This window comes from Nuphar pumila, chromosome 14 (genome assembly GCF_984573655.1).
Source record: "Nuphar pumila chromosome 14, dmNupPumi1.hap1.1, whole genome shotgun sequence".
Taxonomy (NCBI): domain Eukaryota; kingdom Viridiplantae; phylum Streptophyta; class Magnoliopsida; order Nymphaeales; family Nymphaeaceae; genus Nuphar; species Nuphar pumila.
In genome coordinates, this window is record NC_143262.1 from 38,546,895 (window position 1) to 38,565,841 (window position 18,947).

The window sequence follows — 18,947 nt, forward strand, 5'->3', positions numbered from 1 at the left end:
GATCCCACACTTGATTCTTAGCCATAGAGTTCAACTTTTCTTTCATGTCTTTTATCTAGTGCAAAGATTGTTTGCATTCAACAGCTTTCATAAAAGTCAACGAGCATTATCTATATCTATGAAATCATCAGGCTCCTAAAGGTATACCACATAGTCAGGATGTATGGCAGATTTTCTAATTCTCGTGGATCTCCAAACAGGTCATTTTATAGGCTCAGATTGAACTTGTTCATTCTGTTTGTGCTCTTCTGCATTATCCACAATAGGTTCATTTTGGATTTGTGCATCAACCACCGGGTGATCAACCACATCATCATTAGGGATAAAATTATGTTATCTTTCGATGTTTTTCTTAACAGGTAGTAAGACTGGATCCTGTATTTCCTCAAAACCAAGGGTTTGAAGTGTACTTAATTCTACTGAACTATCTTCATGGAATTTTGCCTTATATGTTTCAACAATCTGTGGTGAATGAGATGTACATTAAAACATGTATCATTTTGATCTTTCTGGATAACCAATGAAATATCCACTGGTTGTTCTTGGATCAAAGGCTTTAATGTGGGGGTTATACAACTTAGCCTCTACAGAACATCCTCATATGTGCATATAAGATAGTTATGGTTTCCTACCTATCCACAACTCGTAGGGAGTTTTAGGCATATATTTCATAGGAACCTTATTCAAAATATGCACAACAGTCCTTAAGGCTTCACCCCACAACTTCGTGGGAAGTGTTGAATAATTCAACATGGCCCTGACCATTTCTTTGAGTGTGTGATTTCTCCTTTCAACTACATCATTCTGGTAGGCATTACCAGGCATGGTATACTGAGGCACAATGCCTTCCTCTTTGAAAAGTCGCGCTAATGGTTCTTCTCTTTGCCCCATCTCAATAAACCTACCATAATATTCGCCACCTCTATTAGACCTGACTATCTTAATAACTTTATCAGTTTGTTTCTCTACTTCTTTTTTAAATTCTTTAAACACTTATAAAACATCAGATTTTTTATAAATTAAGTAGAGATACATATACCGAGAATAATCATCAATGAAGGTGACAAAATATTTTTCGCCTGTGTAACAAGGGGTAAATGGTTCACATATATCTGTATGAACTATCTCTAATATCTCACTACTACGCTTGGCACCCTCTTTATATGTGTTTGTTTGCTTAGCCTTTATACAATCAACACACGGGTCATTGTCGGTAAAATCTAGAGATTTCAAGATCCCTTCATTTTTTAGTCTCTTTATTCTCTTTTCAGAGATATGACCCAACCTTCGATGCCAAAGCATGTAGGATTTATCATTAATCATACTACGTTTGTTCTCAACCAATGCGTATTCAGAAGTCAAAGACTCATGAGTTTGGATCTTCATAATTAATTTGTATAAACCATCATAAACTAATGCAGAACTAGTTTTAGTAGAATTTCTGTATATGAATAACTTGGAGTTTTCAAATTTAAAACAATATCTAAATTTATTCAATCTTGAAATTGAAATTAGGTTTCTACTATATGATAGAACATAAAAGACATCATGAAGATCCAAATCTACGCCTGTATCTAAAGTGATCCTGCAGGTCCCAACACCCTTCACATGTGAACGCATCTTTTTCTCTCAATAGATGTTCTTCTCATGCATTGTTGGTTTCTTTTTGTTCAAAAAAGATTGTAGACAGTTGAAAATATGAACAGTAGCACCAGAGTTAATCTACCGGCTAGCTATTTTCAGGAATTTGTAATAAATTACATTCATGAGAAATAAATGAAAAATTACTTTTGTTTTCTAACCATTTCTTGTACCTTATGCAATTCGCCTTCTTGTGTCTGTTCTTCTTGCAAAAGAAACACTTTATGGGAGCAGAATTGAGTTGTTTGCTTTGAGATGTCTTATCTTCTTCTAGCTTTTTCTTATCATTTTTCTTGAATGCATTCTTTTTTTGTTCTACCTTGGATCCATAAGAAGCCATATGTGCACTTTACACCTTCTCTCCTTTCAATCTTTCATCATCTTCAACACACTTGAACATAAGTTCATTGAATGCATATTCATCATTATGTGTGTTGTAAGAGATTTTAAAAGGTCCATACTCCAAAAGTAAAGATGCCAGAATCAAAAGCACTAGTAATGAGTCAGAAATGGTCAGCTTTATGTCATTTAGCTGAGACGCTATGTTCTTCATTTCTAAAATGTGCTGACGAATATTGCTCTTTCCAGAATATTTCATAGATATAAGTTTCGACATTAGGGTACTGATCCTGACCTTATTCAAACTGATAAACTGTGCCTCAATAGCACTCAAGAATTCTTTCAGTCCTACATTACGAGATAGCACTGCGAATATTCTTAGCCACCTTAGATTACAAAAGCAATAGGCTAAGTCTATTCGAGCACTCCCAGTTCTCAAAAACACTCTTTATTCAGCAGTGCTTTGATCTGTCAGGGCAGCAGACTCATCCATTCTTAAGGAAAAATTTAAATTAATATACCTTAATGTAAAAAGGACAGTTTTTTCTCAATCACTAAAATTAGATCCATCAAAAAAATGAATTATACTTGAGCCATCTAGAATCACAGAACCAGAAACTGTATGACAAAAGACATGTATCAAAGGAAGCATATATGAGACAAACCTGATAGAAAAACAATAAATAAAAGGCCCTTGATATGCTTATTTTCGAGCAAGTGAAGGGGGTCATCGGAATCCTACTTTGGTAAGAGCTTTGATATGTGTAATCACTACACCTACCAACCATAGTTGGTAAAACTAAGGCTCATATGAAGTTAGACCATCAAAATATGGTACCTTTGGATACACATGCACAATGAATCTCATCACACTTGTCTTATTTTACCCTACTCAGATTCCAAACACGATAAAACTCTTTTTGGGTCACTTATCGTTTCATGAATCTAAGTACAACATTAATATTGAATAAAACCATATGATAGAATAAAATTGACAACATACGTATATCCAGTTACTTTGGTAACATGAATTCACTAAGTTATCTAACTATCCTTGATTCCAATATCAGACATTCATTTATGCATGCATAATTACAAATAAAATACATGATCAATGACAAAACAAGCTCAAATAGGTAAAACTCGGGGACCACAAGCAAAAACCGGTCTGAAAACACCCCAAACCGGTTTGAAACAGCCTTGAACCGGTCAACCGAGGGTCCGAACCGATTCTAAACCTTATAAATCAATGCTAAATATGAACAACAGTTCATAAAACCCTATAACTGTATGCCAAAATCCCCGTATCTTCATATATTTATGAAAACTGGGTCTAAGCATCTTGAATTCGGTGAAAAAATGGAAGGAATCAACCAAAAATGGCTTTGAACCGGTCCTAGAATGGGTTGAATCAGTCATAGATCTGGTTCAGTTTCAAATAGTGCTAGGATCCTGATCCAATTCATATTATATCCGGGTCTGACCCGATATAAGCTGGATCCAGGTCTGACCTAGTATAATCTGGATCCGGGTCTAACCTGATCTTTACTGGATTTGGGTCAGACTCGATACAAACCGGATCTGGGTCTGACTCGGTCATTACTGGATCCGGGTCTGGCCCGGTATAAACCGGATCTGGGTTTGACCCGGTACAGCCATAATCTAGGTCAGACCCGACCTTTCTTGATCAAACCCAAACCCAAAGCCATTATGGGTCTGGGTCCGATCCAAGGAAAATGACAAACCCAATCCACCCTGAATGGGTTTGGATCGGGCCTGTCACCGGGTCAAAAATACCGGACCTGATCTGGTTCCATTGTGAAAAACAGAAACCTGATTTCTGTTTATAGATCCTGAGAAACTGAAAGGGTTTCTCTCAGGTTTCACGGCGACTGACGCCGCCTGTCGGCAACCCACGTCGTCGACCAGCTCACGACGGAACATTCATTGACCCCAACGGCCTCTGACGATGACTCCTCCCACTTCACTCGATGATAGAGGGGAAGCCGAAAAAAGAGGCTCGCTGCCCTGGATGCCACATGACGCCGAACGAACCATAACATCGGTGAAACGGCTGGTGAAGGCCACCTCTTCCCGGTGACGCACCCACGACGTCCTATAGTTGTTGGTGAAAAGGCCCCACTGCTTGACGGCAGATTGAACAGAGAATGGAAAAAAAGGGGGTTTTAAAACCCTAGTTCGGAGACTGACAAAAGACACTGGTGATGAACTGCGGTGACCCCAACGACGACTAATCACCCTGCAACCCGATGGCCACAGGTAAAACCTAGTCTTTATGTGGGTTTTTTCTTTACTCTGTCGCCCCACGGCGACAATCGTCGTCTACCGGTGACACCATGTCGCCCCACGGTGACCTGTTGTCGACTGTCAGCATCTTGTGCAGGTAAAGCCCTTACCTTTTTTTTGGGTTTAGGCATTTCGGGAAATAGCCAGTACAACGCCTGACTTTCCCGAAACCGGTAGGGGATGCTTGTCTAAATCCTGAATACGGTGTCTGCGCCTCCCTTCTTTAAGAAACCGACCCGATTGAGGTCAAGAAGACGGGTATCACCGTTTAGACGATGATTCTACTGGAAAACGCAATCAAGAAAAATACATGCATAAACGCACAAACGCAGTGGAAGCGTGAGCCCATAACCCATTGTTGGGGCCTACGCAAGAGAAGAGCAATGGCATACCTGGAGTGACCATGTCGATCAGCAAATAGCTGGTAAGTGAACCTAAATCCGGTGGCTCTGAGATATTTGATTCCTCAACCGATCGCAGTCTTCGAATGAACGTAGGCACATTCAACGATGGTGAGCAGAATCCAATCCCGGCAATAAAAATCAAGTATAATTTTCCTTTATTTTTCTACATAGAGGTCTTTCATCAACACCCCCTTTTATAGCATTAATCCTTATTAAGTAAGAGTTACGTCATTGTTCCTTTTCAGAATCATGATAGGAACACCTTCGTGTGAGTCCTTAACGTGGGTAAGACATTAAGTGGGTGACTCTAATAAGAGCTTGTACTCGTTTCAAGATATGTCATTTATTGGCAAGGGTAGATGTACTTTTTTTTCATTCCAAAATTATTTACTTTTTGGCTATTCCAAAGGCTAGTTCCTGCTTTCTTGTTTAATCGTTTATCATGTTGAAGATTTACCCAGAACCATATTTTGAGCAACTTTTCTTTTTTGTATTATATATTCTGTTTTAACCCTTACACTTCTTTTAGTTTTGCTGAGTATTGATTATGAATCTGAATTTTCTGTTTTTATATTCCTTCATTTCTAGGTTCGATTCCCATGGGTGTCGTCCCAATGAGTAGCATATGCTCCGGGGGCAGGGGTTCTATCCAAAGATTGCCTTAAGGCAAGCTATGTTATTTCCACGTGGTAGAAATCTATGGCTTGATATAGAATGCAGCTACTGTTTCCATAGTAAAGGTGAAAGGCTAATTGTTGGTGCCTAGTGCAGTTGGGCTATCAATGGACCGGGTCTGCCCAACCTGATCCATTACTGGCCCGATACAATTAGGATCTGGACCAACTAAAGTAAGTTTGGTAAGGATGTAAATGGTTTGGATTCAGGTCTGATGTAGCCAATACCAAATCCAACGAGGATTCATATTTGGATTTGGATAGAAAAAGCTAATACCAAATCCAAAAAAAATACATGCAATAGAAAATCGGATTCGGTCATGAAATCCTTAAACCGAATCCCAATCTGAATACTTATCGGAATCAGTTTTCTTAACTGAATCTGACTAATCGGATCCAAAATCAGGACAAATATCAGATATATCTGATCCATTGACATTCCTAAATGAGGTTAGCTAATCAGTTTGGACCCATAAGATCTGAATGTCATTTGAACTTGGGTCTGGTTTGAATAATTATAAACTAGATCCAAGTATGACAAGAGATCTGATTAAGATCCAGAAAGTTTTCATATAGATTCAAAAGCATGTTTCACCAGGTTTGATTCTTGCAATAAGATGTGGTCCTACTGGAGCTTGGAACCAGAACTGAAAATATGGATCCGGATACAGATATGGCTCTCTTGTAACTAGGGCTGAAAAATAAGACGAACTGTTGATGGTTCGGCTAGTGCTTGGCTTGTAAAGAGCTTGTTTGAACTCTCAAAATAGGCTTGGCAAACCAAACATGAACAATAGGTATTCAGCTCAGCTCGGGCTCGGATAGGATAAGTAATAAAAAGTATAGATTTTCTATCACATCATATAGTGTAAAATTAATAATCAAAGCGTTTGTCTTTCAAGCAACGAGTTTAAAGTTCAAATCCTATCACTTCCAGCTTGAGCTAACTTGAACTTAGCTCGTTCAGCTGAAGTTCATCATGGGCTCAAGTTCGTCTCAACTCACTAAATTCGAGTCAAGATGAACACCTCATGTTTGTTTCCAGGTCTGCATGAGGGATATCGGTCATGGACTGGATCATTCTGACACACAGCAGAGACAGACCCGTGAATCTCGATGGATCTTAATCGAGACATGGTTCTTGGGCTAGCTAGGATCATCAACCCAAAAGAACCAACTCAAAGGGTCCACGAGATCCAGATGGCTCACTCACTTGTTCAGTGATTGGAAACAAACTTTGCCTTTGTTGGCCTCCAAAATTTCATGCAAGGATTTGGTGGACTGGATCTAGATCTATCCATGGATCCTTACTATCCAACAGCAGGTTGAAATTGGGCATGGCCATGCTTGACTCAGGACACAATAATTTCTTTCGTTCTTTTGCCGTGGAACTTTTTCCGGACCAATTTATGGACCAAGATCCTATGAGGAATATATGGATTGGTGCTACCGTGATGAGCTAAGCACCTTACCCGGCCCAAGCTGAAGAGCTTGCAACTTGTGAAGAGTCTGTACAGTTGCAAGGTGTCCAATATGGGTCGGGTCATGTTTGACCCGATCATCCATTTTCTATTTGAAATCAACTCAGCACTTAAATCCGGATCCAACCCAGTCTCACAATAGAACATGGATCCAAATTCGATCTCAATCTCTACGATACTAGATTCGGTGAAATGGGTTAAAGAATAAAACGGATCAGTTTAAAACGGACACTGATGCATCTAATGTTGTAGTCCTGTCCGGTTCCAAACCCAGAGCAACCTCATAACTTACGGATCCATGTTACAGATCCGACCTGAATTTGCGCATAGCCTGTCCATATTCAATAACATGGCAGATGCAGTTTGGACCCGGGTCAGAGATCCGACCTACTTTTACCACGTGGGCCGGCCCCAGATTGACCTAATATGTTCGGATATGGATCATGGCCGTTAGGTTCAACGAAAGGCCCCCAAAAACCAACTTGACCTGATCCGGGTCTGGACTTCGACGTCAGTGTGGACCCAACGGGTCCATTTGGGCCTATGCACGATGCAAACGTTAAAATGATGACGGCAGCCCTAATAACATTTTTAAAGTCAAGGCTAGGGAGATAGGGTAATGACGTCAGCCCTAATATAGGTGGTGGCCAGAGTATCTCACTGGGATGATGACGTGGTTGACAGAGCAGGCCCAGTTGGAAGGGAAGGGAAGGGAGGGAGTTTGAACATTCCCCTAGAATTCCGGGCTGCTGTGGGGCCCACTAGTAAGTGTTGTGGGGTCCGGGGGGGGGGGGGGGGGGGCGGCGGGGGAAGGGAGGGAGAATTACTTCGTTTGCTCTAGTAGATAGTCAAGGACGAAAATAGACCTCACTGTCGTGTCGGAGAATATCCAATGATCAACAACATGGATCTTGGCATGTGAACGGGTCAGATCCTGTTCTGATGTATCGGGCATAATCGGTCGGGTCCAAACGGTTTGGCATCACATTTCTATATGGTTAGGAAAAGCCTTTGACGAGCTTGGGTCTGATTTATTTATCTTTCCCTATGAAGGACTCGGGATCAGAGACTAGACGTACTCACGGTCGCTGTCCCAACAGTGTAGGCCCGTGGTGCACAACCACCTTGACCCTGGAGTCGCCTGGCTTCGGTAGAGCAAGGGCTTATCCTTTGTCCGCATTAATGCAAAAGATTGATGTTCATGGGAATGGAACCCTGAGTGGCCAAGGCCCCCTCCACTTCACCAAACCCCTTGGGACTGATTTGGTTATTTAAGCTAATCAGACGCTTTTACTTTTACATGGGTTTCTATTCTACTTGGATTTGGATGCAACTCTAAAACTGAGTCTGACCTGCTTAGTTAATCGGATCTAGGGTTGTTAGTGCTGCCAATGGGTTAGAGGGTAAAAATGGATCAGGTTTGGTTCGACAGTAAAACTCCGAATAAGACACCTTATTTTCAGATATGCATCCTTACAATAAGGCCAGAATGTGCATTCCATTTGGATTTGGATTTGCATAATCCGGCTATATTCAGATTCTGAAAGACAACTCTGTGTTTGCATTCGGATTAAGTCCAATCCGTTTGTGTCATTATTTTACATGAAAAAAAGTCGGTTTCATGTTTTCTTTCATCGGTTCTAGTAATTACCACATTACTAGTTCACTGGATCGCAAACAGATCCAGATTTGTATTTGGAGCATTGCATGAATGATCCAGTTCATAGTGGATCCATTTGAACCGATATTGGGTCAGGTCGAAGTCCAAACCGTAGAGATGTCCATAGATGATGTTGCAGAGATTTGGCAAGCCCTTTCCACATTAGATTGGTTAAACGGGTTGGCCCTGGTTTCAGCTTTTCACTACTGAATCCAGTTGAAAATTTGAATTCGACCCAACCATCTAAACTTCATCCTACAAGGGCAAAATAGGTGTTCGGATCTGGAACTGGTAGAAGCCTTTTCACAACGATATCCAACTCAGGTTCAAAAGCCAATTAGATCACGCTTTTTTTACGGGTCCAACTACACCCAAGTGGACCCACCAAATGGATCCAGTAGATTCATCGGGTCAGGTAACCAGACATATGCTTATCTTGGAGCTAACCGATGAAAATTAACTTATTATTTGTAAAGTTGGGAGAAAAGGCGAAGTTTAAGCTATTGAAGTTAACAGATAGCCTTGCATGGTTATGATTATCCATGGCCTATTGTATTTGGATCTGGACCTGGAAATATTATGGGTCCATTAAGGCAAGGGGTCTTGGGCAGACATTGGTTCAGTCAGTGGAATCGACATTCGACAACCCAAGTATTGATGTTTGGAGGTAGACCGAACTCTCTAAGGTTGCCTGCTCACAGTCTCACTGCAGATGGACCCACATTGGGTCCGTGATGTGATAGTTTCAATTGGGTTCACATCCATAGTGACTTTTTTTTTTAATATAAGAACAGGAAAACCACCCGAGAGGGGTGTAAACCCAGGTGCACCCCTTGAGAGCCACCGGCTATGGCTTACGCAAGGGTAATAACGCTCACAGGAATCGAACCTTGACTGCCCGACTAGCAATCAAGGTCTGTTCCAACTAAGCTACCCCTTTGGGTCTACATCCATTAGTGACTTTGGAAGGTTGCCTAATACATGGGCTGATTGATAGGCAGGCGACAGTTTTCATGGGAGCCCCATTATTAGCAATGCATGTGGCCCAGTTTTTGTATGGGCCCCATAGGTTCAGGAGACCCAGTCTGATCCAATTCAACCCATTATGGACCCGGTGCCATCCAACACAGGGTGTGAAAGAGATATAGTGACCAATTAGTGGTATCTGCACCACTGTAGAGTGTAGATTGGTGCCATCCCTGCTGGTTTTCATGGGCACTGTTTGCAATTGAGTCGATCAGCTTTTTTGAGAACTGGCAGGGTCCAAAATCTGGATCCAGCTACGCAAGCATGGTCCATGCTAGAGAGACAAGCTCTTCTGGGTTCCATGCATCCAGGATTAGAACGGTGACAGACAACTACTAGTATACCTTTTGGCTTTACTGTGGCAATGGGGGCAGGATCGTAGTGGAGCCAGGAATCTAAACCAGAGTGGGCAAAAATGCACACTGAAAAGGAGAAAAAATATATATAAAGAATCTACAACTTAATTAAATATTCACGCTATTAAAAAACAAAAAATAAATCCTAACAAACATTATTTATATATATAATGAAAAAAACTAAACCCTTAAAATTTTAAGTTTAGAAAAAAAATAAAAAACCCAAACCTAATAAAATACATTCATGGTTCATGCTATTTAAAAATTAAAAACGGAATAAAAAACTTAAATCTTAAACACCATTCACATATATATATGCTAATTGAAAAAAAATCTAAAATTTTAAGTTTTTAGCTAAAATTAAGCATTTGAAATCATGTTTAATATTGATTATAAATAAAAATACTAAAATACCTAATTAAATATTCATGCTATTTAAAAAACCAAAATTAAACACCTAAATGTTAATTAAAAAAACTAAAACCTAATTAAATATTCATGCTATTTAAAAAGGCTAAATATAAAATATAAATCCTAACAAACATTATTCATATATATAATAATTAAAAAAACATAAAATTTCTAAGTTTATAACTAAGATCTTGAATCAAGTTTAAGGTTGATTAACATGAGAAAACTCAAAAATACTTAAATGTTAATTGAAAGAAAAAAAACACAAAATTTCCTGAAATCTAATGAAACATTCATGGTTCATGCTATTTAAAAAAAAAAAAAAAAATCAAAACCTAAATCATAAACAAATATCATTCATATATATATATATGTGAATTGAAAAAGAATCCTAAAATATCAAGCATTAGATCAAGCTTAATGTTGATTGAAACAAAAAAACACAAAAATACCTAAATATTAATTTAAAAAAAAAGCACAAAAAACCCTTAATTAAACTTAATGAAATATTCATGGCTCATGCTATTTAAAAAATAAAAAGTAAATCAAAAACCTAAATCATAAACTAACATCATTCACATATGTATGTTAATTAAAAAAAAACTTAAAATTTTAAGTTTCTAACTAAAATTAAGTACGTAGAATTATTAATCATATTTAATGTTGATTGAAAGTAAAAATATAAAAACTAACGTGGAATTCATCTCATTTGCAAAAACAAAATAAAAAAGCTAATTGCTAATTGAAAAATATACAAAAAAAAAACTAAAGTCCTCAACGTTAAAAAAAAAAACACAATAAGAAGATAAAGATGGAATGCCCACTGCCCCGTGCAGAGAGTCCATAGAATGTTTGACTTGGACTGCGCGCTTGAAAAGAAAGAAAGAGAAAAACCACCACCCTAAAGGGCTGCACCACTGCTCCTGCGCTGGAAGAAGCTGCAGGACTTAGAGATACTCGTCGGATGGCCGGAGAGTTGGAGACACATGGGTTGAAAGAGAGAGAGAGCACTTTGTGACCCCTGGTGGGTTGGGCCCAGGTGTTGCACACCCTGACCAGGCCTCACTTTAGAGATCCCGGTCAGGGTGAGACCCCACCCTGACCCGATACCCGGTAAGGGGTTTTCCCAGATCAGGGTGGGGAAGTGCCCACCCTGGTCCCCCATGTGGCTCCGTCACCGGGCAGGGGTGTATAAAGCCGGATAGTCAGGAACCTTCCATCTTGAGATGGATGGACATGGTACCACAGTTCAGTTTCCTTGCACATCTCTGTTTCCTTGCAGCATTCTGCTGCATAATAAGTGACCTCTGTATCATGTCCCTTCTGTATTAGATGAGATTGTATTCAGACCCCTTATTTTGAGTTTGGATAACAATCAATAGCTGATCCATGAAAATGGTATCCAATTTCTTTTGTATTTGTTAGGAATATAAATGGCTTGGTCTCAGGTTCAGATTTATTCATTAGCAGCATTACTAAATACAAATTAATCGGATCTAGCCTATCCTTATTCAGATCAGACCAGGATGGAAAAAGAAAAAGACAATACCAAATCCAAATCCCTTTAGTCAAATGATATATTTTACATGTAATCGAGTTGGATTATCCAACGGATTCAGATGCAAAACTACGTACCGAATCCCAATTTGATTTTAATTGCTTTACAACTTATAATGAATTTGACTAATCGGATTGGGATTAATTTGGTTAGATACGTGACCTGGATCCGAACCATTTGCATCCCTAGCATCTCTTAAAATGGCGTGTCCTTTGTTTGTTTCCCCATATATAATGTACATAGCAAACATTGTATTTTCCGATTCTAGTTTGGACTTTGGTATGGACATAATTGAGAGAGAGAGAGAGAGAGTATATATATAGTACCGACCTAAATTATTTTTGGATCTGATGCTTGACTCCCAAACTTGTTACTAAAACCCTTCCATAGAGTGAACTCCACTACTGTGGAGTATGAAAATGAAACACTAACTAAATTGCTACCAGCTTTGACATTTCAAAGTTCAAACCCCATCCAAAGATTGAAATTGAAATGGTGGCCCAATTCCACCAATCCAAACATAGTTGTGTGTCCTTTGTGAAAAAGTTGGGCTATTCCTCTTAGTTACAGCCAGAAACACTATTGGAGAACACATGATGTAGACATTTGATGTTGAAAGCCAAAACAAACAATAAATGATTTAACACATAAAAGGTAAAGGGGGAAATGAAAGGAGAAAAAATGACTGTTGTCAACTTTGTCAAATGGAAAGGACCCAAATAGCCTATAAACTGAGGGAGACAGATGGACATGGGTTGTCCCAAACCAACCAAGCCTGGGGCTGACCAGGTTAAAGGTTTAAAATTTAAAAAGTCTGACCCCAAAAAGCCTACTCATGGCTAAGCTCTCAAACTTGTTTAGGTAGGACCAACTCAGTCTGAAATGGTTTGACTCAGACAGACTAGGTTCATTTTGAGTTCATTATCTACATGTGACTGCACCATGGCTCAGTAGTTGGTCAAAGGGGGCTCCCATGTGCGTGCAAGTTGGGTGATGACTGAGTTTATTGGTCTGGGTTTTATTCATGCAAAAGGCCTTGACTTTTACCTAGTCAAGATCAACTAAGGCTCATTCTGCATCTCAGTTGACTTGACTGAGTCTTTTGACTCTTTTCTTTAAGGATTTCAGTGCAGGCAGACTCCAAGTGACCAAAAGTTGCATGGCAAAATCAAGCTATAGGAATTGGGTCGGGTCTTGTTGAGTCCTCAAGCTTCAATATGGACTTGGCTAGGTTCTGAGCCGAGAGTATCTGGGCAGAGCATTGAAGGTGTACTGTAGAGAAGACATCAGAAGGCAAGTCTGAAGTTTTCCAGATCTGTTTGTTCAGGTTTGGCAGATCCATAACCCGATAGACAACAAGTTAGATCAGCTAAGCAAAATTTGAAAATCTGATCCCAGCAAAGATCCAAAGCTCAACAACAAGGCCTGTTTTTTTACATTTAAAAGTGATATTCAAAAAGGGAAGAACAGGTCGAGGTCAGTCTGGACCCCCCAGAGGTGAGGTCCAATTCTGGGACTGGGTCCAGTTGGGCTGTATCATATTAGGTCAGAGTTGGTTGTACCTGGCACAGTACTGAATCTGACTTGTTCATGTTCTTACATCATTTAGATAAGGACTTGGATTTGGTTGGACACAGTTGTACCCAACTGGATCTGGATCTTGACCAGGCCCATGCTCAAATAGCATACCCAACTCACACTCACGTCGAACCCTGACCAAGCAAATTATTTGTGCAATAAAATCTTATTGAAAAACTAAAGGATTTTACCTGACTTTGGTGTAATGCCAGGCCTTGGTCCCTGAATCTATGGGGTCTTAACCCATGTACTTCTTACCCTACAAGGAGAAGTCTCACTTGTGGATATGATATGCTTGGGTAGGTTTAGAAGCATCTGATCCAACTGTCAGTCAAATCCTGATTGAGATCCAAACCCGTGCCTGATCCATTTCTTGTATAAAATTTGAGGAAAAAATTGGACTTCATGCCATCACAGTCTTTTTTTTGACGAAGGGTCACCGAGAACCAGGTCACTTAATGGGCCCGCTTCCCTGCAAGGTAAAACTCTGGGTTGAGGACACGGTTCCACCAAGCCTTACATGCCCCAACCGTGTTAAAGCAACTGCAGCTCCCATGTGCCAGTGGACTCGATCCTGGGTCTTCAGCTTGACACAGGACCCCACTGACCACATGGGTAACCACGGCGGTGGTGTTGCATAGTCATGTTTGGATCCATCCTACAGTCACTCAGACGAGTTCCAGTATGGACCTGGATCTTGTAAAATTTTGCTAAAGTCGGATCTTGAACAGGAACCATTTAAGATGTGTTTGATTGCCTTGGAGATCCCTGGATTTCGTGGCTCTAAGTTGGATTTGGAGCTGGACAACACTAAATCCAACCTTCATGCAAACTAGGGATCTCAAATATGAGGATCTGAGATCCCCAGAAACCCCACAAATTCATGATTTTCTCGTATGACCTCACAAAGGGGAATACCATTCAAGTATATATATATATATATATATATATATATATATATATATATATATATATATATATATATGCAGCCGGAACTCACATGAATCCAACCCGTCTACGTGCTTGACCAGACCAAGTAACCATGGTTAAGTAGAAAAAGAGGGAATAAGGAAAAGGAAAACAAAGGGGAAAAGGAAATGAAATGATTATATATGGGTGGGGTTGGGTCCCACCTCATTGAGGTCACTCAGTTTTTTGACCCAAAAAAGGGGGGTCTCCCTGGCCACCACTGTCTTTATGAATTGAATGATAAAAAGACCACCGCACGTGGAGTCTGAGCCAAGGGACTCCCATTGTCCATTGCCCCCCCCCCCCATTCACTAGGCCTATTAACCACAAAAATCAATACCCGTTTTCTTTATTTATTTAATTCAACCATTATTTGTATACCCCTTTTCTTTTTCCTTGGAACGAACGATTCGGAAAGAGTTAGCTGGCAAATTTTCTTTTTGGTCATGGACATATATGGCCTTTTAAGGTCTTCCAATATATCCTTTAGAAACTATCACTTTTGTTTTTCCCTTTTTCTTGGTTCGGCAAAAAACAAGGTTTTGTTATAACTTGATAAAAAAAAATTTATATGATTTTAATATTGTAATACTATAAACACTATCTACCATTATTAACATGCAAAAAATTAGATGATTTGACTGGTTGTTTTTTTGGTTAAGTTGGTTCAAGATGCTTCAACTCAGGTTGGCTCGGTCAAGTTGGTTCAGTTCAAGTCAGGCTTGAAGGAACCCTCCAGCTGGCCATCTCAATGGGATTTGATCAGAAGATCGAGCTCAAACATGAGGTCAATTAAGTCCATGGAGTTGAAGCCCCATCGTAGAACCTACTCTAGGACATGCATGGTGGATAGGTCAACGAGACAACGATGCCCTGTATGCATTGGCAAGGGATGCCACTAGAGCGCTAATTAGTCGATCACATGATCCTTTCTCTAGTTAAGTATTCAATCAAACAAATTAAGAATTCAACTAATACAGTCGATGAATAATTTGACTTGCGTTCATGGAGCCAACCAGCCAGTCATCATCAAGCTTTATATTAACTACATGAGGTTGGCTTTGCGAGTCCTATCTCTCCATTCATATCTATTTAGACTTACAATTTTTGTTACTTTACAATCCCCTTCATGTCACCTGTCTAATATGAAACAATGCTTGCTGAATGTAAGCCTCCGTCCCATGTCTAAGCCCAGTGCAATCAAAACCAATATTGTCAGTACGTATCATATCGGTAGAAAATCAATAAGCATTATATACCCCTGAATCTGCTATTTTTTAATAAATGTAAAAAAATATTTAAATTTATTATTTTATTAGCTTTAACATGTGTCACATTCTAATTGACATGTAATATTTTTTAGTTATTTTTTTGGCCGATTCAGAGCAATTAACTTGAGTATCGGGTATCGGGCTGATTCAAACTGAATCGTTGGCCAAACAATACAGGGCTGATAACGATACTGACAACATTGGACCAAACCCAGCCAAGCGACCCATCAAAGAGAGCAGCAGCACAGCACCGTGAGTCTTGAGTATCGGGTATCGGGCTGATTCAAACTGAATCGTTGGCAAAACAATACAGGGCTGATAACGATACTGACAACATTGGACCAAACCGAGCCAAGCGACCCATCAAAGAGAGCAGCAGCACAGCACCGTGAGCCTTTAGTATATGTATGTGAAATAACAAATAACCATGTGCGAGCTTCACGAAATCATTGATATGAAAAACCATTAAGGAGCAATTTGGTAACTCTTCATTTAAAAATTTGAACTTTTTTTCTTTTTCTGCAGATATTATAAAAGAAAAAAAAACGTGATGAAAATAAAAAGGAAAAAGAAAAAGAGTTTGATTTTTATTTCTTTGCTTATAATTTCCTCACTATCATTTTCTCTTTGCTTAAAACTTTGCCTCCTCCTCCCTTATCCTTTTCCACACCCATCAAACTCACGTTCTCCCCCCACCAGAAAAAGAAGATGAGGCCGGAATTCTCTGACTTTCCGACGCCGGGAAATGAAAGAAGCCGGCGACCAAACCTCCCTCTCCAACTTCTGCTGGAGAAGAAGGAGGAGGACACGTGCTCAACATCCAACGGCCGTTATCTTGCAAGAAGCATGGATGCTTCTCTGGCCTTGTCTTCCTCCACCACCCCTCACACTCCTACTGCTACTAACGCTAGTATCACCGCTACCACCGCCACCAACTCGGAGGGAAATTTGCAGGAGTCGAAGAAGCCGGCGGCAGCAAAGCGGGCATCGATGAAGGACAGGCACACCAAGGTCGACGGCCGGGGCCGCCGGATCCGTATGCCGGCATTGTGTGCGGCCAGAGTCTTCCAGCTGACACGGGAATTAGGCCATAAATCCGATGGAGAGACTGTCGAGTGGCTGCTCCGGCAAGCTGAGCCAGCGGTCATCGCTGCCACCGGGACTGGCACAATCCCAGCGAACTTTGCTTCGCTCAGTGCCTCCCTCCGCAGCTCATCCGCTGCCAGTTTGGCAGCGCCGCTCAAGGCGGCTGTCTCCGCGGCCACTGTCACCCACCACTGGGATGATGCACAACGTAGAATTCTCATCCCCGGTGCCGGAATCCCGCCAGAGAATCCTTACCTCATCGGTTTTAGGCCGAACCACCACCACCAAGCTTTGATATCCAAGCCGGAATTGCACCACCAACCTTGGATGGATGCGGCTGATCCTGAGTCAGGTGCGGGAGATCGATCAAAGAAGCAGCGGCCGGGTCCGTCGGAGTTTCAAATTCCGGCAGCAGCAGCGGCAGCTGGAAACTTCTGGATGGTTGCGAATTCAAACAATCACGGGGCCCTAGGCCAAGCTCAAGCTGAGCCCATGTGGACCACTAGTGTGCCCAGTGGGCTTCATTTCATGAACTTCCCCCTTGGCACGTGCGGGACTGCAATATCCCCACACGTGCGAAGCATGTATGGCATGGGTGAAGGTCACTTGGACATGATCTCTGCACTTAACATGCAAGCCAGCAGAGCTTTAATGGCGGGCACCAACGACGGGTTGCCGTCATCAGAGTCGATGCCGGCATCGGCGCAGTCCAGAAGGGACCAACATGGCCAGGATGAGGGCCATGAGCAGTAGTTGGTGGAATGTGGCCTGGCACTGGCACTAGCACATGACTCTATAGCTGGCATATGTTGCATGCGTTTTGGTCTAGCTCTAGATGAGCATGCAGCGCACTTGGTTCTTCACATGATATGTGCAGGATGGAATAGTTGGGTTCTTTTCTGCAACTGCATCTTAGCTTGGGATTTCTGGTTTCAATACCAATACCAGTGATGAAAGGCTTTGGTCTTAGGGTTTGATGATCAATGTGGGTTTAATTAGTTGTTTTTTATAGGGGTTTTATATGGAATTCATTGATGATTAAAGAAGAAATTAAAGCTTGTCTATTTTTTTTGTGGAAAGAAGGGAAGACTTTTCTTTTTTGTTATTTTTTTTTTTCACAAGACTGAGTTTGGTTTTGTGTTTGTTAAAAATAAATGCTCATTGATTTTGTATTCTCTAGACACAAGTTTCTAGCCCACATGTTGAAGGCTCAATATTTGCTCTGATTGGAGACCTTTTTTTTCAATATTATCTGCCTTGATTTGTATGACTTCATTGATGTACCTAAGAAAAGATTGGATGGAAGAAGCGGTGCAGTTGACTCGAGTATGGTGATTGAAAAGAAATTTATTTGCTCTTTCTTAAATTTGGTTCATTACTTGGTGTACTCAATTACAAATCCATCAACTTCAGCTTATGTCATTTCCTTTTTGGTTACTTATGGAACTCTTGGACCTTAGGATGTAAACTTTTGAAAAAGCTTTATCTTAATCCTTGTTGGATTCTCCAACTTGCAGTATTTTAATGTGCAATATGGGCAACTTTGAAATAGATATTTTATGAGTAAAATTTTAGCTGATCTCATCACAGTCACTCTACCAATTAAAGGGAAACATCCTATGAATGAATTGATTAACTCGATAAAATTCAGCCTCCCATTATCTCTAACTTTGCTTTCATTGTTAAAAACGAACTTAGGGGCTAAGTCAGCCTTACATATATATATATATTGCTGCAGCAATTTAATAGTCTGTAGAGTATTTAGGATCATATGGCGTATAATAGGTAATTTGTTAAAAATATCATGAAAGAAACGTGATATTTTGGTCACTATCTGAAACTGTCAAATTATTCTGAAAATTTTCAAAATATCATGATAATATCATTTTAATAAAAATATAAATGAATATTTATGTTGCAGAAAACAGGTTGCCTTTATGTATTTTCCTTTTTTTTTGGCATACTTTTGTTTCTAATCTTTTAGTTTACGTACTTTTACCAATATTTTGCCAAAAAAACTCAAGAAAAAAAATCAAATTTATATGAGATTTTCACTGCCGTTATTTCACCGTTTAAATTTTTTGTCACTGTTCAGCATCAAGATGGAGAGATGGAGGCAAGTAACATACTTGGAACAAAATATGCAATATTGATTCACCAACCACTTTTTTGAACGCTTTAATAAA

At 40.1% G+C, this 18,947-nt stretch overlaps 1 protein-coding gene across 1 annotated transcript; it reads left to right on the forward strand.

The window, feature by feature from the left end:
* The first annotated feature begins 16,383 nt into the window (after positions 1 to 16,383).
* Positions 16,384 to 17,514, forward strand: LOC149816774 (uncharacterized). Its single transcript, XM_089986959.1, has one exon. The coding sequence runs from the start codon at positions 16,384 to 16,386 to the stop codon at positions 17,512 to 17,514; it is 1,131 nt and encodes a 376-aa protein (XP_089843085.1).
* The last annotated feature ends 1,433 nt before the right edge of the window (positions 17,515 to 18,947 follow it).

Excerpts from the sequence above, each read along its gene's own strand:
- LOC149816774 (XM_089986959.1), top strand. The coding sequence starts at position 16,384 with ATGAGGCCGGAATTCTCTGACTTTCCGACGCCGGGAAATGAAAGAAGC.